The 23037-nt window shown below is 34.6% G+C and overlaps 1 protein-coding gene across 1 annotated transcript in view; it reads right to left on the minus strand.

Annotated features, from left to right (window-relative positions):
- The window catches only part of LOC136041669 (transmembrane protein 41B-like), a 63838-nt gene extending 41700 nt beyond the window's left edge, over window positions 1-22138 (minus strand). The window contains exon 1 of the mRNA XM_065726386.1: window positions 21991-22138. Coding sequence (XP_065582458.1) covers window positions 21991-22009 — 19 coding nt within the window. The 5' untranslated portion in view covers window positions 22010-22138. The remainder of the gene's footprint in view (window positions 1-21990) is intronic.
- Window positions 22139-23037: the final 899 nt, after the last annotated feature.

Raw genomic sequence — 23037 nt, forward strand, 5'->3', positions numbered from 1 at the left:
ACCTCATTACTCTTTATGCTAATGATTCAAACCCTGCTGGTAAAGCAGCTACATCCTCTGACCTGCAATCTATCCTAAAGGACTTTGACATTCTTGGGACTTAGGACAATACATTTTTCCTCTCTTTCAGTGCTGATAAATGCCATGTAATCCAATTTGGCAATTAAAGTTCATATCAGCAGTTCCATCTCCAAGGTACCCCCCCCTTCTTTCCAGTTTCTGAAGAAAGAGATATTGGAGTCATAGTTGATTGTCAACTTAAGTCCAGCAATCGTAAAAATTCTGTATCCAATCTCTCAGAGTGATAAAAAAGCTATCTCCAGCAGAGGCCCAAAATAATTTATGAAGCTACACAAGGTACTAGTTTGCCTACGTTTCGAGGTTGGAATGTCCTTGGCATCACCCTGCTTCAAGAAGGACAAAGAACTGCTAGAAAAATTAAAAGCTTTTAATTTTTTTTAAAGTAGAATTGTGGCAAAGAGTAAAACTTTAGCGTAAAGAGCGACGCGTTGAGGAGGGGACAACCCATTTCATATACAGAGTAATTTCTGTTCGTTTTAAGTTTTAAAGTCGCTCCTTACTTACATTTAAAAAAACTAGTTTTTTTTATTTAATACCAATACAAAAACAAATACAAAAATACCAATACAAGCCGAAGTAGCTTAGTTGGTAGAGCGCCTGAATTTTGTTGGTGGTCCCAGGTTCAAATCCTGGCTTTACTATTAATTTTATTATGATTACTTTTTTCTTTTGTATCTTGTATCAAAAATCACATCTACCACTTCTTGGGTTGAAATTGCCACTTTTGATGGTTTTACTTTTGCTGCAGTGATTTACCTGGATAGGAAAAAAAATTCTGTTACTTTCTGAGTAATAGAAGACAATGTCGTCAAATTTTTGATTTATTGTTTCTCTGCTTTTCACTTCCCGACCAATTTTGAAATCTGATTTTGCGAATTTGGTCCGTCCTGCCTTCTCAAGTTGGAAAAAACTAAACTTTCATATTTATTAGCCATTTTCGTTCTGATATGGTTATTTTCCATTTGTTCAAAACCACAAGGATTTACTTTACGAAAAATTTCTCTGAATTCCATTCGATTATCTAATTTCTTCAGTTTCAATTTTCAAAGCGAAAATTTGAAAACGAAGAGCACCTTTACAACATCTAAAAATATAAAACATAAAATCAACTCAGGGCCTGAGGATTTTTCTTAATTAATTTATTTCATCATATATCAATTCAAATAAGAAAACATATACAAGCCAAAGTAGCTCAATTGGTAGAGCGGCAGCGATTGGGTCTAGCCCATAATAGTTGCAGGTTCCAGGTTCGAATCCTGGCTTTGGCAATAATTTTATTGTGATAACTTTTTCTTTTATATCTTGTATCAAAAACTTTCTGAGAGAAAAAGACAAGCACATATCATTGTTAAAAGAAATGACCTGAAACCCCCTAAAAAGAGTACTGCCAAATATCGTTGTGAAATAATTTTTTTTGGTTCTTTTCTGTTTGCAAATATAGCATTTAAGACTATCTTTTACAATTTTGGTTCTAATTAGTACAACTCACTCTTTAGTTACCTTTTGTTATGGCGAAATATTTAGCGTGTGAAAAATAAGCAAGTGAATATGTTCTTCAATGTTACAAAGAAAACATTCTTCTGAAATAAGAGGGTAGTTATTACCTTGCTGCATCTCTGTCAAACTTAGTTCAATTGCTGGTAGGTTAAACGTTAATCTTTACTCCCCAGTCAGGCCTTTTTAAATTTATTTGAAGGCTTGGAAAAAAAACTAAACTTTCATATTTTTTAGCCATTTTCGTTCTGATATGGTTATTTTCCATTTGTTCAAAACCACAAGGATTTACTTTACGAAAAATTTCTCTGAATTCCATTCGATTATCTAATTTCTTCAGTTTCAATTTTCAAAGCGAAAATTTGAAAACGAAGAGTATCTTTACAACATCTAAAAATACAAAACATGAAATCAACTCAGGGCCTGAGGATTTTTTTTATATTAATTTATTTCATCATATATCAATTTAAAAACGAAAGCATATAAGCCAAAGTAGCTCAATTGGTAGAGCGGCAGCGATTGGGTCAAACCCATAATAGTTGCAGGTTCCAAGTTCGAATCCTGGCTTTGGCAATTATTTTATTGTGATTACTTTTTTCTTTTATATCTTGTATCAAAAACTTTCTGAGAGAAAAAGACAAGCACATATCATTGTTAAATAAAATGACCTGAAACCCCTAAAAAGAGTACTGCCAAATATCGTTGTGAAATAATTTTTTTGGTTCTTTTCTGTTTGCAAATATAGCATTTAAGACTATCTTTTACAATTTTGGTTCTAATTAGTACAACTCACTCTTTAGTTACCTTTTGTTATGGCGAAATATTTAGCGTGTAAAAAATAAGCAAGTGAATATGTTCTTCAATGTTACAAAGAAAACATTCTTCTGAAATAAGAGGGTAGTTATTACCTTGCTGCATCTTTGTCAAACTTAGTTCAATTGCTGGTAGGTTAAACGTTAATCTTTACTCCCCAGTCAGGCCTTTTTTAAATTTATTTGAAGGCTTGCAAACGGTTGTAAAATTTGGGTATAAATTTTCTAAATTTGGGTATTTTCTAATGCATCAGGCACACTTTCCTCCCATACTAATACCTCCTGACAGACAGACAGACAAGACAGACAGACAGACAGACAGACAGTCCAAACATTCTGTCTGGTGGTGTGGCGCGAAGCGCTCCCCCCCCCCCCCCAATCCCCCGCGCACGTAACTCTTGAACATACAATATATAATTGTCCATGGGAAAACAATCCGTATTCAGATCTATACCGCATTTTTCTAATGATTGCCCTTGGGCTTTGTTGATGGTAATTGCTAATCGAATATTCCCTGTGTCCCCGCTGTCATTTATATATACCCCATGTGCCCTTCCAGCGACCCCGTTGTAGTTCTGTCCCTATGTCCTGGTCGTCATTTATACTCCCTGTGTCCCGGTCGTCATTTGTGACCCGGTGTCTCGGTCTGTAATTTCTCTTTGAGTGTCCCGGTCGTCATTTATATTCCCTGTGTCCCGCTTGTCATTTGTGTCCCGGTCTGTAATTTCTCTTTTAGTGTCCCGGTCGTCATTTATATTCGTTGTATCCCGGTGTCCCAGTCTGTAACATACGACAATAGATCAATTGTGTTGTAACTTTGTTCACGATCCCATTCTACACATGTAGAAATAGAAGCAGTAAGATTAGGTGAAGGCATTCCAAAATGCTTGAGAAGTTTGTTTGCAATAGATAAGCACAAATCTTCAATCACAACTAAAGTGCAGTTATAAATTTCTGTTGTCAAGTCCAAGGTCATATCTGACCTTTCTAGCCGTATTCGGTGGAGTATATTCTCGGCCATTTGCGATTTGTGTTTCTCCCATAACTCTGTTGGAGATGAAGGAGAGCAACTTTTGCCGGAAGAAACGGGCCGTAATGTCATGGCTATTAACCGGCAATTGTCTAAGATGTAAAATCTGTTGTATCTAATCCCAAGATGGATTATATGTAAATGTAATAAATGACGAATCATTAATCTGTAGGCATAATATTTCATTGCTTTTTTTATCACTGGTATCACTTTCAAGTTGTTTGGTTTGTTTTACCTTGGCTTATCTTTCGTCACTATGAAATACATATTGCCGAACCTTCGTTTTTTAACTAGAATCTGGTAGGCATTGATGACCTTATCCAAGTCAAATCCCAAACCCAATCATTTTCAGTTTTAATACGTTTTAACTCTTGCTGTTCAGGCTGATTTTCATCTAACTGCGCGGTTTTGCGTTCTTTAGCTGCAAGCCTTTTGGCATTAACTCTTTGAGCAGCTTCCTCGGCTGTTTCTTCTGCCATTGTAGGATTTATACTAAAATTTCTCTTTGAATTAACTATTTGAGCAGCTTCCTCGGCTGTTTGTTCTGTCATTTTAAGATCTATACTAAAAATTTCTCTTTGAAACGCCTTCTTACATACTTATAATGACGCCATAAACAAAGCCTTTGACGTCACATACAAACATACAAAATACATACATGACGTCATAATGCTCAATCCTTATAATGACGTCAGTGGACAAACATGACGTCAGTCGACAAACAACTTGTATACATATATATATATATATATATATATATATATATATATATATATATATATATATATATATATATATATATATATATATATATATATATATATATATATATATATATATATATATATATATATATATATATATATATATATATATATATATATATATATATATATATATATATATATATATACTGGCTGTTTGCGCCACCTAGTTGGTGGGGGCGCTTATATTTTATATTTTATGTAAAATGTTTTAACTGCCATCTCAACAATGGAACCAAACAGATTGAATGTTGGACCTTATTTTGGTCCAAAGTGCAAATTGGGTCACCTTTATCCAATACTTTGTGCATACAAGTTTTAAATTTTAAGGAGAAAATAGTCTGTCGTTTTTTGGACAAACTTGGATTTAAGAGTCAAAAATATTTAAAAGCCTTTGTCCCTTTCCATAAATACAATATTCGAAGTCCTCTTTCCAATCCCAAACAATTCCTGAAGGTTTTAACTTGCTCTGCAGAGTTATTCCCAAGATACCACAGAAAAGCTATATGAATAGCCTGAGTGAATGTAATATATTTTTATTTTTTTCGCAAGTTTCATTGAGACTGGGTCAAAGAGAAATACTTATTGGCTGTTTTCCCCTTCCTCTAAGGCCACAATATAATGCCCTCCTATTTCATCACCCTCCAAAGTTTCAGCTCAATCTCCACTTGAGCTTTTAGATATGCTGTTTTGATAACCAAGATACAGTGTTTCTGTCAATTACAGTCTACTCCTCATAATTAAAAATTAAAGGTCCAATTGTTCCCCAGGCTCCCTGAAAAATTCATCTTGATCCCCTTGAGCTTTTTCCTGGGATAATGCACATGACATTTTAATAGCCTGGGCATAAAAGATTTTTCCTTTTTTTTATATCTATATTGCTATTTTAAGGGGGAATAGATTCCAGTTCAACAGAGGCAGCTAGTGCCAAAAACTGTGAACCCATTACACCATAATTTTTAACAGATTGTACCAAAAATTTTAGTCTTTTACCTCTGAAATTTTTTTCGGATCATTCTGAATGCATTATTTTGAACACCTAACAACTCAAAAATGTCATTTCATCCACCTTGTTTCTTAGCCATGATGCATTGATAGGCTGGTACTGATAGGGTATTTTACCTTACCTTGCCAGCTTAAAGATGAGTAAATTATAATTCCCATGCAAACTTATTGTACTAAAACGCTTACCTTAAATCACACTTGCCAGCAATAAGGACACATCCTGTGAACACTGGTCAGTGAGGATGATAATTCAACTCATTAGGTGCACCCTATATTGTGAGCCAAGGTTCCTTACACCAGTCTGTAACATTCTGACTTAGCTTTTCTATTCCAGTTGACCTGGGTTCTACAAGTATTGAATAAACGTCTGCTTACGAATCAACCGACTTTTTACATGGTGTCAGAGCCCCTCTAAAAGTCATGGAAGCCAACGTACCATACCCCACAATGGACTGGTCAAGCGACAACCTCAAAGAGGCATGGTCGAGATTCCAAACACATGCAACCCTCATGTTCGAAGGACCCCTTAGTGGAAAGACTGAAAAAAACCAGTGTGCGTTCTTGCTGATCTAGCTAGGAGAAAAGGGGAGAGACATTTTCAGTACATTTACAATATCTGCTGAAGAAACAGACAAAATTGAAGCATACACATCCAAATACAGTGAATATTTCAGCCCCCAGTCAAACACGGTGTTCTCAAGATACCTCTTTCACAAAAGAGACCAACGTGATGGTGAAACAATCGATCAGTACATCACAGAATTAAAGTTATTGGCTCGGGAATGTGAATACTCCACAACAGACTTGAAAGAGGAAATGATAAGAGATAGACTTGTATGTGATATCTCCTCAGCGAGAGTCAGAGAGAAGCTCCTAAAGGCAGGTTCAAATCTGACCCTGTCACAAGTAGTTACTATATCGTGGGCACATGTAGAAACCCAGGTGCAACTTAGAACAATGTCGCAACCTGGCTCGAGCAACACCCACGGAGGCCAGGATGCATACATTAAACAAGAAGTTGACTTCATTCGAAAAGGCAAGAAAACGAACCAGAGTGCACAAGCTTATAAACAATGTTACTTCTGTGGCGGAGAGTACTCCCCCCTGCACAAATGCCCAGCCAAAGGAAAAGCGTGTAGCAATTGCGACAAGCTAAATCATTTTGCGAAAGTTTGCAAAAGCAGCAGAATAACAGTAAACCTCATAAACCAGGAAGCATTTCGAAATGAAGACGATGATCTCTTTATCGATACAGTGAACATTATTGATTCTGTTAACATGGACAAAGGTGAGGACCAACCCTATGTGAAGCTTATGGTGAATGGACAAGCCAGAATCACTTTCAAAATCGACACTGGTGGCCAAGCAAACATCATTCCAGAAAGGAATTTCAAGACCCTCAAGCCAAAGCCTGTAGTACGTGAAACGCTACAGATTCTTACTAGTTTTGGCGGCCAGAAAATACATACGCTCGGAGTCTGCAACCTGACATGTACATACACAAACGGCAGCAGTGGAACTCAGCCCTTCTTCATTGTAAAAGATGCCCCCATACCAATCCCTTGGCTTCGATACTAGCAGGAAACTCAACTTAGTCAAGCTGGTCCTCACAGTTGAGAGCTCAAAGGTCCAGAAATCAAATCTATTTGTCGAAGAATTCCAAGACCTCTTCCAAGGTATTGGTCAGCTCAAAGGAAAGTGCCACATTACGCTGAAAGAAGGAGCTGAACCAAAAGCAGTACCAGCTAGACGCGTCCCGATAGCCCTCCAAAACAGCTTTAAGAAGGAACTCGATAGGATGGAAAGCCTTGGGGTCATAGAAAAAGTCTCCCACCCCACAGATTGGGTCAACGCTGCAGTTGTAATTGAAAAGCCTGACAAGAGTCTTCGGTTCTGCATCGACCCTCACGACTTGAATATGGCCATCAAGTGACCCCATCATCCAATGCCTACACTCGACGAAGCTGTTTTGAAACATGCCGGCGCTAAGTACTTCACAAAACTTGACGCTCGCCATGGATATTGGTCGCTTGAACTTGACGAGGAGTCGTCCAAATTAACAACGTTCAACATACCATATGGCCGATACAAGTTCAAACGGATGCCGTTCGGCCTAATCTCGGCGCAAGACGAATTCCAGCGCCGCATGGAGGAGGCCTTTGAAAGTATCAAAGGTTTTTCAGTCATAGTGGATGACATCATCATATCCGGCCGAACCGATGAAGAGCACGATTCTAATGTGTTCAGCGCGCTTATAAGAGCCCGCGAGAAATGCGTGAAGCTCAACCTTCAAAAATGCGTGTTCAAAAGTGATAGCATCCCGTACTTTGGACACATAATATCGGAAGCTGGCATCTATCCAGATCCACGGAAGGTTCGAGCACTAAAGAAAATACGCATCCCATCGACTAAAGATGAACTTCAGACCGTCTTGGGAATGATGAACTATCTGGCAAGATATATACCCAATCTTTCCTCACTGAACCAACCACTTCGCGAACTGGCAAACCAGCGAGAGTTCAAGTGGGAAGAAGAGCAGAACTCAGCATTCACAAACATCAAAGAATCGATTTGTGACTCATTATCATTCCTTGATCCAACATCAGGAAACACCGAGCTCCAAGTCGATGCTTCAAAGTTCGGCCTTGGGGCTACCGTTCTTCAGAATGGAAAAACTGTATCCTTTGCATCGAGATCGCTTAATCGCACCGAGCAGAATTATTCACAGATAGAAAAAGAATTATACGCTATCCTCTTTGGCTGCCTGCATTATCATCAGTACCTGTATGGCCAGAAATTCATCGTTGTGTCCGACCACAAACCTCTGCAAGTCGTCCTAAACAGCCCAATTTCGAAGTCGTCACCTAGGCTGCAGCGGATGTTACTGAAAATCCAGCCATATGATTTTACAGTGATATTTCGCCCTGGTAAAGAAATTCCTGTTGCCGACGCCCTATCCCGCTTATATCTCCCTGAAGAGGATACAGAAACGCAAATGGAGATCGAATCGTACGTGCACTCTGTGATGACGCTTCTCCAAATAAGCCTGGACAGGCTTAAAAAGCTAAAAGAAGAGACAGCAGCTGATCATCAATTGGTTGAGCTCACTAAGACTATCCAAAGTGGCTGGCCCGAATCTAAAAGGTCCGTCCCCACAAACATACTCCCATTTTGGAACGTCAGACACGAGTTAACAGTCATAGACCAGATCATATTGAAAGGCGATCGTTTGGTCATTCCAAAAAATTCCCGCAAGAACATCCTAGACCGCATCCATTCATCACACCTGGGAATTGAAAAGACTAAGAAACGAGCTCGCTCTATTGTGTTCTGGCCAGGTATGACAAAGGATGTTGAAGAACATATCAGACACTGCTATGCGTGTACCAAATATCAAAACTCGAATTAAAAGGAGCCGTTGTTACCTCATGATATCCCTCGCCTACCTTGGGAGAAGATCGGTTGTGATCTGTTCTAAGTGACCAAAAAAAATTGGAAGGCACCTAGGCCCCCTCCCAAGCTCTTTTTTTCCCAAAGTCAACGGATCAAAATTTTGAGATAGCCATTTTGTGCCGCATAGTCGAAAACCATAATAACTATGTCTTAAGGAATGCCTTACTCCCCCATAATCTCTAGGGGAGGGGCTGCAAGTTACAAACTTTGACCAGTGTTTAAACACAGTAATGGTTATTGGGAAGTGTAAAGACATTTTCATGTTTTTTTGTTTGGGCGGTGGGGTTGAGGGGAAGGGACTACGGGGGAGGATCTTTCCTTGGAGAAATGTGTCATTTATGTCAGTTGCTTGGTCTAAAGTTGCACTGCCTAAAAGTGAAAATCCACCGAAAGCTTCATTTTCTAGTGAAAATGCGCCGAATGAACGATTTCCCACCAAAAATGCCCAACTCAAAATTCAATTTGCAACCACCTCAAAATGGCACAGATGCACTCCATCTGGCCATACTGGTCGTCTTAGACGTTTGGGTGAGTATCTTGCGTGTTGTAGTACTAGAGATTGTTTTAGAGATTTAGATATTTTGAATATTGATTTTATTAAGTCTCAGCAGATTTTGATTTTTGTATACCAGGTTTTAAATGGATTGTCTCCTCAGTATTTTAGAAGTTTTTATCGATATAATTCAAATTATCACGATTATTCTAATAGGAGCTCTGATCAGTTGACTAGTGAAATCAGGCATACAATGCAATCTGGGTTTATGATTAAACATATAGGTGTTGTTATTTGGAACTCAATTCCAGAGTTGTAGATGGTCTGAAAACCTTATGTTATTTAAAGTAAGAATAACGAAATATTTTTTGAATAAATTGTAAATTATATTGGTTAAAAATTTATCTATTTTTTTTCTTTATGATGACAGATGGCTGTGTAGAGATTGTATAGTGTTTCGTCTGTTTTTTTTTGCGTGTTTCTTTGATTTTGAATTAAAAGTTATGGTTTACTAGCTGTTGGGTTGGCGCTTCGCGCCACCCCAACACCTAGTTGGTGGTGTTGGTTAGTTGGTATATATATATATATATATATATATATATGTTGCATATAAATAGATTGTCAGGTTTACTGACTCTTGAACATGCAACATATAATTGTCCATGGGAAAAACAATCCGTATTCGGATCTATACCTCATTATTCTATTGATGTGTCCCTGTGTCCCGGTCGTCATTTATATTCCTTGTGTCCTGGTCGTCATTTATATTCCCTGTGTCCCGGTGTCCTTGTCGTCTTTTGTGTCCCGGTGTCCCGGTCTGTAATTTCTATTCGAACAATCCCTGTGTCCCGGTCGTCATTTATATATCCCGCCTGTGCCCCCGGCGTCCACGTTGTAGTTGTGTCCCTGTGTCCCGGTCGTCATTTATATTCCCTGTGTCCCGGCCGTGATTTGTGTCTGGGTGTACCAGTCTGTAATTTCTCTTTGAGGTTCCCGGTCGTCATTTATATTCTCTGTGTCCCGGTCGTCATTTGTGTCCCGGTATGTAATTTCATAAGTTGACAAACATGACGTCAGTCGACAAACAACTTCATGACGCATACAGCTCAATCCTTATAATGACGTCAGTCGAAAAACATGACGTCAGTCGACACACAAACATGACGTCACTAGACACACACAGACAACTTTTTTATATATATATATATATATATATATATATATATATATATATATTTATATATATATATATATATATATATATATATATATATATATATATATATATATATATATATATATATATATATATATATGTATGTAATATATATATATATATATATATATATATATATATATATATATATATATATATATATATATATATATATATATATATATATATATATATATATATATATATATATATATATATATATATATATATATATATATATATATATATATATATATATATAGATTTGTTGTAGTTTTGCTGCTGAACAGGGACACTTTAGGTCCCTCAATTGAGCAGCATATTATTGATTGTAAGTGCAATTTTACTAATTTTATTTGATGAAATAAACGCATACCATACCATACTGTATGCTGCAGGATATGTGTGCGCATATATGTACATATCCTGTACATATCATGTGTACATACATATCCTGTATATTACAGTATATGCAGGTCTATATCCTGCATGTGCCCTGTAGGTTACAGGATATGTATTTACATTTGCGTACATATTCCGTATGTATCCTGTAAACAAAAAGATCCTGTATGTTACGGAATATTTCTGTTCATGTATGTACATATCTTGTATGTATCCTGTAAACATGCATATCCTGTTTGTTATAGGATGTGAATTTACATACATGTACAAATGTCGTGTATATACTGTAAAAATACATATACTGTATGTTTCTACTTAGAATTTTTGACAAATTGTCATCCAACTTCAAAGTGCTGAAACCCGTATAGACTGTTATCACATCAAACAGTTCATGGTAATGAACTGTAGTAAGGAGCAACCTGGCTCAATAGTAAACGAAACTCTAAAAAAACGGAATTTTGATGCTAAAATATACATCACAAGAATCAGATTTTCATGCTGATTTTAAATATGTAAGTTTCATCAAATTTAGTCTTTGTCATCAAAAGTTACGAGCCTGAAAATATTTGCCTTATTTTAGTAAATAGGGGAAAACACCCCATAAAAGTCACAGAATCTTAACGAAAATCACACCATCCCATTCGGCGTATCAAAGAACCCTGTAGCAAAATTTTCAAGCTCCTATCTACATAAATCTGGAATTTCGTATTTTTTGCCAGAAGACAAATCACGGGTGCATGTTTATTTGTTTGTTTGTTTGTTTTTTTTTTTTGTTTTTTTTTCCAGGGTTCATCGTATCGACCAAATGGTCCTAGAATGTTGCAAGAGGGCTCATTCTAACGGAAATGAAAAGTTCTAGTGCCGTTTTTAAGTGACCCAAAAAATTGGAGGGCACCTAGGCCCCCTCCCACGCTCATTTTTTCTCCAAAGTCAACAGATCAAAATTTTGAGATAGCCATTTTGTTCCGCATAGTCAAAAACCATAATAACTATGTCTTTAGGAATGACTTACTCCCCCACAGTCCCTGGGGGAGGGGCTGCAAGTTACAAACTTCGACCAGTGTTTACATATAATAATGGTTATTGGGAAGTGTACAGTCGTTTTCAGGGGATTTTTTTGTTTTGGGGGTGGGGTTGAGGGGAGGGGGCTATGTGTGAGGATCTTTCCTTGGAGAAATATGTCATGGGGGAACAGAAATTCAATGAAAAGGGCGCAGGATTTTCTAAAATTACTATAAAAAAATTAAAAAAATTAACATGAAAACGTTTTTTTCAATTGAAAGTAAAGAGTAGCATTGAAACTTAAAACGAACAGAGATTATTACGCATATGAGGGGTTCTAAAAATACTTACGCATAAAGAGCGAGGCATTCAGGAGGAGATAAATACCTCGCTCTTGATGCTAAAGTATTTTTAGTAATTTCAACTATTTATTCTATGACCTTTCTAATTCAGGGGTCATTCTTAAAGAATTGGGACAAAACTTACGATTTAGTAAAGAGCGAGGTATTAACGAGGGTACAAACCCCCTCGTATACATAATAAAAATATAAGAATATAAAAGTGTGTTATGTAAGTTAATTCTTAAGTTACGTATATTTTTTACTAATAAAAACATTCGTTAAAAATTAAAAGTTCTAGTTGCCTTTTTAAGCAACCAAAAAATTGGAGGGCAACTATGCCTCCTTTCCCACCCCTTATTTCTCAAAATCGTCTGATCAAAACTAAGAGAAAGTCATTTAGCCAAAAAAGAATTAATATACAAATTTCATTTTAATAATTTATGTGCAGAGAGCCAAAATCAAACATGCATTAATTCAAAAACGTTCAGAAATCAAATAAAAAAAACTAGTTTTTTTAACTGAAAGTAAGGAGCAACATTAAAACTTAAAACGAACAGAAATTACTCCGTATATGAAATGGGTTGTCCCCTCTGCAATCCCTTGCTCTTTACGCTAAAGTTTGACTCTTTGCCATAATTCTACTTTTTAAAACAATTAAAAGCTTCAGTGTAAAGAGCGGGGGATTGCAGAGGGGACAACCCATTTCATATATGTAGTAATTTCTGTTCGTTTTAAGTTTTAATGTCGCTCCTTACTTTCAGTTAAAAAAACTAGTTTTTTTTATTTAATTACTGAGGTAAGACTAATTGGTCGATAATTGTTAGTTTCATTTATATTGCCCCCTTTGTGTACAGGTATGATGTAAACATCCTTCCAATCTTGCAGAATATATTTAGCACTAAGGGACTTTTAGGAAAGTAGACTGAGTGGATACAACAACACCGCATATGTCTTGTGTAGTTGCAGGGGGGGGGGGGGGGTACTTCAACTGGTCCTATAGATTTATCTAGGTTAATCTTCTTCAAGCAGGTTTCTACATCAGTTTTGGTTACATTAATGGGTGCCATGCTATTTAAAATTTCATACCATGGGGGATCTGGAATTGGAGTATTATCAGGGACAGTAAATACCAAGATGAACTGCTTATTTAATGTATTGGCAATCTCCCTTGGGTCAGAGGTTTTACTGGCCATTCAGTAGAAATTGTGTAACAGAATGCCAACCCAGATTACCAGATGATCTGTACCTCCAGAATTTTTTATGGTTAGTTTTTCTTGTGGCTGCATTTCAATCCTTGTGTTTTCAGTCGTTTTTCAGGTCAGAGTTTGCAGGTGGTTACATGCCTGTTTGTATTTTGTGTTATAATCCTTCTGGTTGCAATTCCTTATGGACAGCTTCCAGTATTTCTTTTTTCTGGTCCTGACTTTTTATTTTCTTTTGTAATATATGGGAGGGTTTTTGGTTTCCTCTTCCAATTTAAAGAAGAGTGATTTTCAATAGTAATATTCTTTTCATAGTTGACCATGAATCTTACATGCATATCTATATATATAAAAATAAGTTGTCTGTGTGTGGATCTCTGGATCAGGTGACGTCACCTGAAAAAACTGGATCAGGTGACGTCAAAACTGAAAAAACTAAAAAAAAGGCAAAACTACAAAAAAAACTAAAAACTAATAAAAAAAATAAAAAAGCTAAAAAACTAAAAAAACTAAAAAAAGGCAAAAACTACAAAAAAAACTAAAAACTAATAAAAAAGCTAAAAAACTAAAAAAACTAAAAAAAGGCAAAAACTACAAAAAAAACTAAAAACTAATAAAAAAAATAAAAAAGCTAAAAAACTAAAAAAACTAAAAAAAGGTAAAAAACTAAAAAAAACTAAAAACTAAAAAAAACTAAAAAAAAGGAAAAAACTGAAAAATAAGCTAAAATAAAGGTAAAAACCAATAAAAAACTAAAAAAAAACTGAAAAAACTAAAAAAAGGCAAAAACTACAAAAAAACTAAAAACTAATAAAAAAAAGTAAAAAAGCTAAAAAACTAAAAAAACTAAAAAAAAGGTAAAAAACTAAAAAAAATAAAAAATAAAAAAAAACTAAAAAAAAGGAAAAAACTGAAAAATAAGCTAAAATAAAGGTAAAAACCAATAAAAAACTAAAAAGAAAAAAAGGAAAAAACTAAAAAAAATTTTCATCTAAAAAACTAAAAAAAACTAAAAAAGGTAAAAACTAAAAGAACTAAAAAAGAAAAAAATAAATGACGACACTCAAAGAGAAAGCGACCAGGACAAAAGGAATGTTCGATTAGCAATCAACAAAGCACCGGGACACAGGGAGTATAAATGACGACCAGGACATAAGTAAAAAAAAAAACTAACAAAACTAAAAAGAAGGTAAAAACTACAAAAAAACTAAAAAGAAAAAAACTAAAAAAATCCAAAAATTACAAAAAAACTAAAAACTAATAAAAAAGCTAAAAAACTGAAAAAACTAAAAAAAGGCAAAAACTACAAAAAAAACTAAAAACTAATAAAAAAAATAAAAAAGCTAAAAAACTAAAAAAACTAAAAAAAACTAAAAAAAGGTAAAAAACTAAAAAAAACTAAAAACTAAAAAAAACTAAAAAAAAGGAAAAAACTGAAAAATAAGCTAAAATAAAGGTAAAAACCAATAAAAAACTAAAAAAAAACTGAAAAAACTAAAAAAAGGCAAAAACTACAAAAAAAACTAAAAACTAATAAAAAAAGTAAAAAAGCTAAAAAACTAAAAAAAATAAAAAACTAAAAAAAGGTAAAAAACTAAAAAAAATAAAAAAAAACTAAAAAAAAGGAAAAAACTGAAAAATAAGCTAAAATAAAGGTAAAAACCAATAAAAAACTAAAAAGAAAAAAAGGGAAAAACTAAAAAAAATTTTCATCTAAAAAACTAAAAAAAAACTAAAAAAGGTAAAAACTAAAAGAACTAAAAAAGAAAAAAATAAATGACGACACTCAAAGAGAAAGCGACCAGGACAAAAGGAATGTTCGATTAGCAATCAACAAAGCACCGGGACACAGGGAGTGTAAATGACGACCAGGACATAAGTAAAAAAAAAAACTAACAAAACTAAAAAGAAGGTAAAAACTACAAAAAAACTAAAAAGAAAAAAAAACTAAAAACTAATAAAAAAACTAAAAAATCTAAAAATCTAAATAAACTAAAAAAGAAAAAAAAAAGGAAAAAAATAGAGGAGAAAAACAAAACTAAAAAACGAATGTATATACAGACCGGGACACCGGGATACAAATGACGACCGGGACACAGGGAATATAAATGACGACCGGGACACAGGGACACAACTACAACGGGGACACCGGGGGAAACAGGGGGATATAAATGACGACCGGGACACCGGGACAGGGAATGGTCGATTAGCAATCACCATCAACAAAGCTCAAGGGCAATCATTAGAATCATGAGGCATAGATCTGAATACAGATTGTTTTCCCATGGACCATTATATGTTGCATGTTCAAGAGTCGGTAAACCTGACAATCTATTTATATGCAAAGACAATGGGACAGCAAAGAATGTTGTATATTCGCAAGTTTTACATAGTTAAAACCATATATATATATATATATATATATATATATATATATATATATATATATATATATATATATATATATATATATATATATATATATATATATATATATATATCTATATTCACAGGTGGGACATAGGGACACAACTACAATGGCGCGTAACTATTATGGCGCGTAACGACTTACGCGCGCGGGGGGGCTTGGGGGGGGGGGGGTCGCGAAGCGCCCCCACCAACTAGGTGTTGGGGTGGCGCGAAGCGCCACCCCAACAGCTAGTATTCAATAAAAGACCAATCACATTGTACCAATTCATGACAAATTAAACTGTAATCAGTATACGCTTGATTCTTAAATTCTGATCTATGTGGGTACAATCTGAAACACTTAAATGTCACACTAAATGCAACAATTTAACTCCCTCCTCAACAAAAAATATTTATTCACAAATCATACTTGATATATTGCAAATACACTATTTTGTTAGCCTGGATATACACAGGGTCTTTAGATTTACCTTTTCCAATCCCCCCCCCACAAGTCAAACTCTGAGGTTAACTCAATCCTCAACCCCTGAAATTTCAAATTGATCTCTCAAGCTGTTTTTAAGATACTTGAGATACCTGATATATCAACCTGGATTCATAGGCCTACAACATAGCCTAATCTTATTCTAGTCCTATAGGTGCTTAAAGTGCCAACGATTTTATAAAGATTTGAATTGAAATATCTTTTCCTTTCTCAGTCCTCTTACTTAAGTTAAAATTCAAGGTCCATTTGGCCCTCTCCAAGGAAACTCCCTGGAAGCTCTTATTTTGTCTACACATAATTCCCAAATTATTGTAGATATACTATTTTGATAACCTATTATCAAACGAGTTTTTTCTTTCAATTTAGCCCTTACCTCTCATTCTAAGTCATAATTTAATATCCACTTGCAGCCCCCTTATCAATTCAGCTTATAAGTTTCAATCTGACACAAAAAGTCATTCCAAATATATTAAAGATATACCCTTTTGTTATCTTCACAACACACATAGGCTTTCAATTTACCTTACTACTTAGTCATGTACAGATGCATGATACATGACTACAAAATGTTCAGATGGATCAAGGAAAAAAGAATAGTTAACCCCTTTTCCCAACACAGAACTCAAAAGTCCCCTTGCCCTGCCCTCCTCCTTATATACACAACAGAATCTAAAAGTTTCAACTCTGTTGCCAAACATGTTCCAAAGATATTGTGGATATGCTATTTTGATGACCTGGATACACATAGTGTAACAAGTAGGATCAAATAAAATAAATAGCCTAATAAATAAAAATAATCTAATAGTACTAATTTTTGGAATTGGAGAAATAGAACAAGCAGATGGTATATAATATGCTGGATGTTTGGGACATTTAGATGAGTGATAGCTTCCTGGACATTGTAAGATGATAGATGAGAAATTGTGGTTGGCAAAAGAATGATATAAAGTCCAGAAAATTGTGCATTTCAAGTCTATTGTTGCACTGTGCCATTAAACTTAGGTACTTTTAAGATTGACCAGTTTGCTTTGATTGAAAGTATTAGTTAATTGAGCATCTGTCAGTAAAGCATATTGCATTACATGGAAATTACATTATGATCCCTTAAAGGGTTACAAGGCCTTAAAACAGCCCATAGTAACCAAGAGTCTGAAAATATGCTTCCAAAAAATATTGGCAAGTGAGAAAAAAATGCCATTTGTAGCTGGAATGGTAATTATTGTTTTGGTAAATTTTCAGTTTACAACATAGTTTAGCTAGGATGAAAGCAAATACATCACTTGATGCCTTTTTATTTTTTACATAGTTGAATAATTGTTCTTTGGGCCACTTTCATTTTGAGCCCAAAAGATAAAACAGTCCAAAATTGTCAAAAAGATCAGAAACATGTTTAAAAAGGTAAACCTAGCACAGTTTATTTTACTGGCCAATGATTAAGGCAAACATACCACTTGAGGCCTTTTTTATTGCTCACTCCAAATATAATATTTACTTTGCTCAGAGATTCAATTCTAAGCCCTTTATAGACCCTCAATGATGATACCTTCTATTTCATTTTAGGAGAGTGTAGAAGGTGAAGTATAGTTGAGCTGTAGTTGAAATGTGTTAACTATAGTTATTATTCATATAATGAAGTAAGAAATGTTGTTTTTAACCCTTTTACATGGTCAGAACTAAGAGAGAATGGTACCATCTTTGAGAGTTAGTAATAAGCTTAAAATTGAATTTCCAAGTAAAGCAATTGTTAGAGAGCATGAAAAAGTGCATTGAGTGGTATTTCCGCCTTATGTGTCCGCTAATAATATGAACTGCCCTAAATTTACCAAGAAACCACTGTCTAGTAAAATAAAATTGCCATTTGCAGCTGATTCAGGAATGCTAATTGTTATTTTCCAAAGCCTTAATTTTTAGAAATTGTATTAAGAAAACAAATTTGCAGATTTTTTTTAAGAGATTGAAACCCCTTATAAATTATGTCACACTAAAACATTTGTAGACAAGGATTTAAAATTCCACAGCCACACTCAGGCTCAGGTTGCAAAAGCTAATTGAGCTCTCAGACTCATTAAGTGCTCTTTTGTAACCAGAAAGTCATGTGTGGTTACAAAACTTTATAAATCCCTTGTCTGTCCCCACCTTGAGTTTGGCCTTTCCCCAAAATAAAATGGACACAAGAGCCTTTGAAAGTGTCCAAAGGAGAGCAACCAAACTGGTCTGCAGCTTAAATAACACCCCTTACTAGGATCGCCTAAGGTCTCTGAGACTTCCAACCCTCATTTATCCAAGATATAGAGGAGATGTGGTCATGGCATGCAAAATCTTCAAATATAGTCACCTGAACCAGATCTTCACCCCCTTCCTGGCTAACAACACAAGAGGTCACAGTCTGAAGCTCCACCTGCCTGGATGTTGGAGAGGGGAATGATGCAGCTTCTTTTCAATTCAGGTGGTTCCCCTCTGGAATAGCCTATCTGAGTCTACCATCCAAGCTGAGACTCCCCATTCCTTCAAGGCTGGAGTCAACAGGGACTGGGAGAGGGCTGAGTGGAGGCTGGACTGGGAAGCTAAGCCAACATGATTGCATCACTCACCACCAGTGAGAACCTACAGGAGGATCTACCACCTTATCTTTTTGGCAAATGTCATTTAAGGTAATTTTTCAGGGGTTAGGCTACTAGCTCTTTCATGCCTTTAAACATTTGTTGACTATGGACCATTTTGGGTGAATATCTAGATTACAGAGTATTCAGATAGCCTAGCCAAGAAACTAACTTACATCTGGAATCAGAATTTTATCCTAAGTCTAAATATGACATTAGCTTCATTTACAAATTCAATTTTAAGCCATTTAAAGACCTTCAAAGATGATACCTTTTTCTTTTATTTTAGATATAGCTTATATACATGTGTTAGCACCAATGATGTTAAAACTGGTGTACCCATAAATTGAATTGATGGTGATCCAATGAAGAATCAATAAATGTATGAAAAATATATAATATGGGCTATATATTTTAACAAGGTCAGAAAAGAAAGGTTAGGTTAAAATTCAAGTTGTTACAGAAACAAATGCACCAAAAATAATTTAAAGTCTAGGGCCCATTAACTCAGTTAAGGTTAAAAGACCTCTTTTTGGGAAAAACCACTTTTCTTTGACATTCTAGAAAAACAGCAATGGCTTTTTGGACCACCCTATTTTACTACAGCATGATGCAATTTGAGGGCAGTGGTAAGAACCTTGGTCAAATTATAGCAGTTCATATAACTGGCTTACCAACAAAGTGAATATACTACTTGATATCTTTTCATGCTCTTTACAAATATAATAATTGCTTTTACCTTAAATTCAAATTTAAGCACTTTTTAACATAACCTAACCCAACCTAAACTAACCTTGTTATAAATAATTTTAGCACTGAGAAAATGTAGCATTATTTTTTAAACAAAGGAAAAGATGGCACTGAGAAAATGTAGTATTATTTTGTGGAAAACAAGCAATAAATCATACTATAATTGAAAATTTATCATTTTTAAGAGCTCAAAAAGTGCTTAAATTTGAATTTGTGGTAGAAGTGATTATTATATTTGTAAATAACATAAAAAAGGCATCAAGTGATATGTTCACTTTATTGGTAAGTCAGTTATATGAACTGTCATAATTTTTTGAAAATTCATCATTTTTAAGAGCTCAAAAAGAGCTTAAATTTGAATTTAAGGTAGAAGCACTTATTATATTTGTAAAGAGCATAAAAAAGGTATTGAGTGGCATATTCACTTTATTGGTAAGCCAGTTATATTACCTTAAATTACCTTACCTTAAATTGTATTTAAGCAAGATAAGGTGGTAGATCCTCATGTAGTTTTTGCTGGTGGTGAGTGAAGTAATTATGTTGGCTTAGATTCCCAGTCCAGCCTCCACTCAGCCCTCTCCCAGTCCCTGTTGACTCCAGCTTTGAAGGAGTGGAGAGTCCCAGCTTGGATGGTAGACTTGGATAGGCTGTTCCTGAGGGGGACCACCCAAATGGAAAAGAAGCCATGTTGTTCCCTTCTCCAACATCCAGGCAGGTGAAGCTTCAGACTGTGACCTCTTGAATTGTTAGCCAGGGAGGGGTGAAGATCTGCATCAGGTGAATGGTTTTGAAAATTTTGCATGCCATGATCACATCTCCTCTATATCTTCAATACATGAGGGTTGGAAGTCTCAGAGCTATATATCTTCAATACATAAGGGTTGGAAGTCTCAGAGCCCTATATGACCTGATAAAATTTTACAAGACCCTCAGCTTTGTGGTCAAATTTTTACTAATAATTTGTGAGCATAAGTTCAAATGTGGGCTCTGTTTTGATAAGCAATTGAAAAGAAAAAAGATATTATTTGTAATTACTATTTATTATTATTATTATTGTTTATTATTTGTAATTTATTGAATAAATATCAAGCAATAAAAGTTACATTTTAGAATCAGAAGCAACTCAGTTTTCTGTTAATAGCCCATGTAAATAAAACTGAAACACACATATATATATATATATATATATATATATATATATATATATATATATATATATATATATATATATATATATATATATATATATATATATTTATATATATATATATATATATATATCAAAATAGGATAATTGGTATTTCTAAAAGAGGTAAGCCAATAGCTTAATAATTTCAAGTGTCTTACCTGAAATGATTTTACTAATAACAATGTTGATGTATAGCTTAGATTTTTAGCTTTTCTCTTATATACATAATCTTCCAATTTCTCTTTTGTTAACAAGAAGAGAGGGTTTTAGTTTTACATAACTTGGCTCAATTAGACAGTGGACTGGTTTTCTACCCTAGGCCTATCTGAACTCTATTAGCCTCAATATTCACCCTCTTTAAAGCCCTTTAAGGAATCAAAACAGAAGTTACCCCAGAAGCAACTACTGAATCATGAAGAACACAAAGTGGTTGGTAAAATTCTAGTTAATTGACTTCTTGCTATCTCAGAAAGGGTTTAGGTTAGGAAAATGAAACTTTCAGGGATGAATCTACAGACTAAAGTATGTCCTGGGAAGATATTTTGAAACAACTACCTCTACTCTTTCTCTCTCTAGATGACCCTGACCTTTGATGACCTTTAAAAATATGTGTGTTATAAAAGTGAAACCTTGCAAAATAGATCTTCTGCTTAATTGAAGTAGGCTATAACAAAATTGTTTTCAGCTTCATAACTTTGCTCAATTCCATTTTATAAGGTTTTAAAGATATGCAAATACATTTCCTAAATTATGAAAAAAATATTGATATGGATCAAAATACTACTCAAATAACAGGAATTGCATTTTCAAAACTAAAAGCAGAGAAAAAAAAACTAGTAACTGAAAATTAAGGTAAATGTTGTTTTGTCAAAATTTCAATAGGTATAGACCTGTCATGTAGGCAAATTTCAGGGCCCTCTAGAGGGTGAAGGAGTGGAGGTGGGTACTTTAAAATATCTTCCCAGAAAATTATTAGCCTGTAGACCCGTCCCTGAAAGTTTCATTTTCCTAACCTAAACCCTTTCCAAGATAGCAAGAAGTCAATTAACTAGAATTTTACCAAGTGGTTTAATCACTTTCTTCATAGCTAAATTAGACTGTGTTGTAAACAGTAAATTTACCATCATTTGTGCAGTGGGCAAGACCTTTCTTTGAAAGTTTTATTTTTTCCAGAAGAGACAAGAAGGCATTATTAGGCTAATTTAATGCCTGAAAATAAAATAAAATGGTTAAGTAACTCACCAGTATTTTTCATTCTCATTTGGTGAAAAAACTGCAAAGCAAATCCAGATCTATGATTCTTCCTTAGATCGATACAATCCGTGAATCTTGAGATGCTAGCTGAGTTATGCTTAATAGATGACACTTTTGTTTCACCGTTGTATTGCAATCCCTTTCTACAACTTATCCACAGTAGATAACTCCCTGGTCATAAATCAAAGAGTTTCATATGATACAAAATTGTCCTGTGGCTCATTGTTAATCTATATTCCTTAGAGTCTATTTCTTTGTTTTCACTTTCAAATATCAAAATCTACAGAAAGTAAACCAAAAAAAATTTAAACAGAAAATTTAAACAGAAAAATTTACAGAAAGTAAACCAAACAAAATTTAGCACTGAGCTTGCTAGTATATTCCGCAAAAATTTTGACTGCAAAAAAAAATGTTTTCAACTACAATTCTGTATTTAATTGCATTGAATGCAAAGGTCAATTTGTGCAGCATCAACATTCCCACATGCTCCCAGGTGAGAATAGCATGCATTTTGAAAAATCGTCTGTTATTTTCTACTACTAAAACAAACAACCCAAAACCAGTACCAGTCCCCTTTAGGCCAATACAGATTCATAAACTTTATCTAATTCCTCAATTTATTCATAGTATCACTCTTTATTAATCCAAGAAATTCCATTTTTGAAAAAATATGTCCATCTGACCTTTTCCCGTCCCAGTCGAGAACGACATGCTTTTCGTTTCACGCCGAGTGGAAAGCCAAAAGAAACAATCTTTGCAAATCTGTCATCCATCGTCCGAAAAAAAATTCCAAGCCATCTCAACCTTTCTCTCGGGTTGACCATATTCCAAGGCATACTGCATTATCTGATATACCATACAAAGAAAGGATCTTCACCAAAGCTTTTATATCGGCTAAATCAAATGCCTGTTATTAGTGCATAAACTTAGTACTCTGGGTCTGAGGAATTAGGCAGTTCTTAATTATTTATCTAAGAGTGAAAATTAAACTCATGTATCTTCTCTCTTTTCTAAAAAAAAAACTATCTATAAAAT

Source organism: Artemia franciscana, unplaced genomic scaffold (assembly GCF_032884065.1).
Source record: "Artemia franciscana unplaced genomic scaffold, ASM3288406v1 PGA_scaffold_32, whole genome shotgun sequence".
In the NCBI taxonomy this organism is placed as follows: Eukaryota; Metazoa; Arthropoda; class Branchiopoda; order Anostraca; family Artemiidae; genus Artemia; species Artemia franciscana.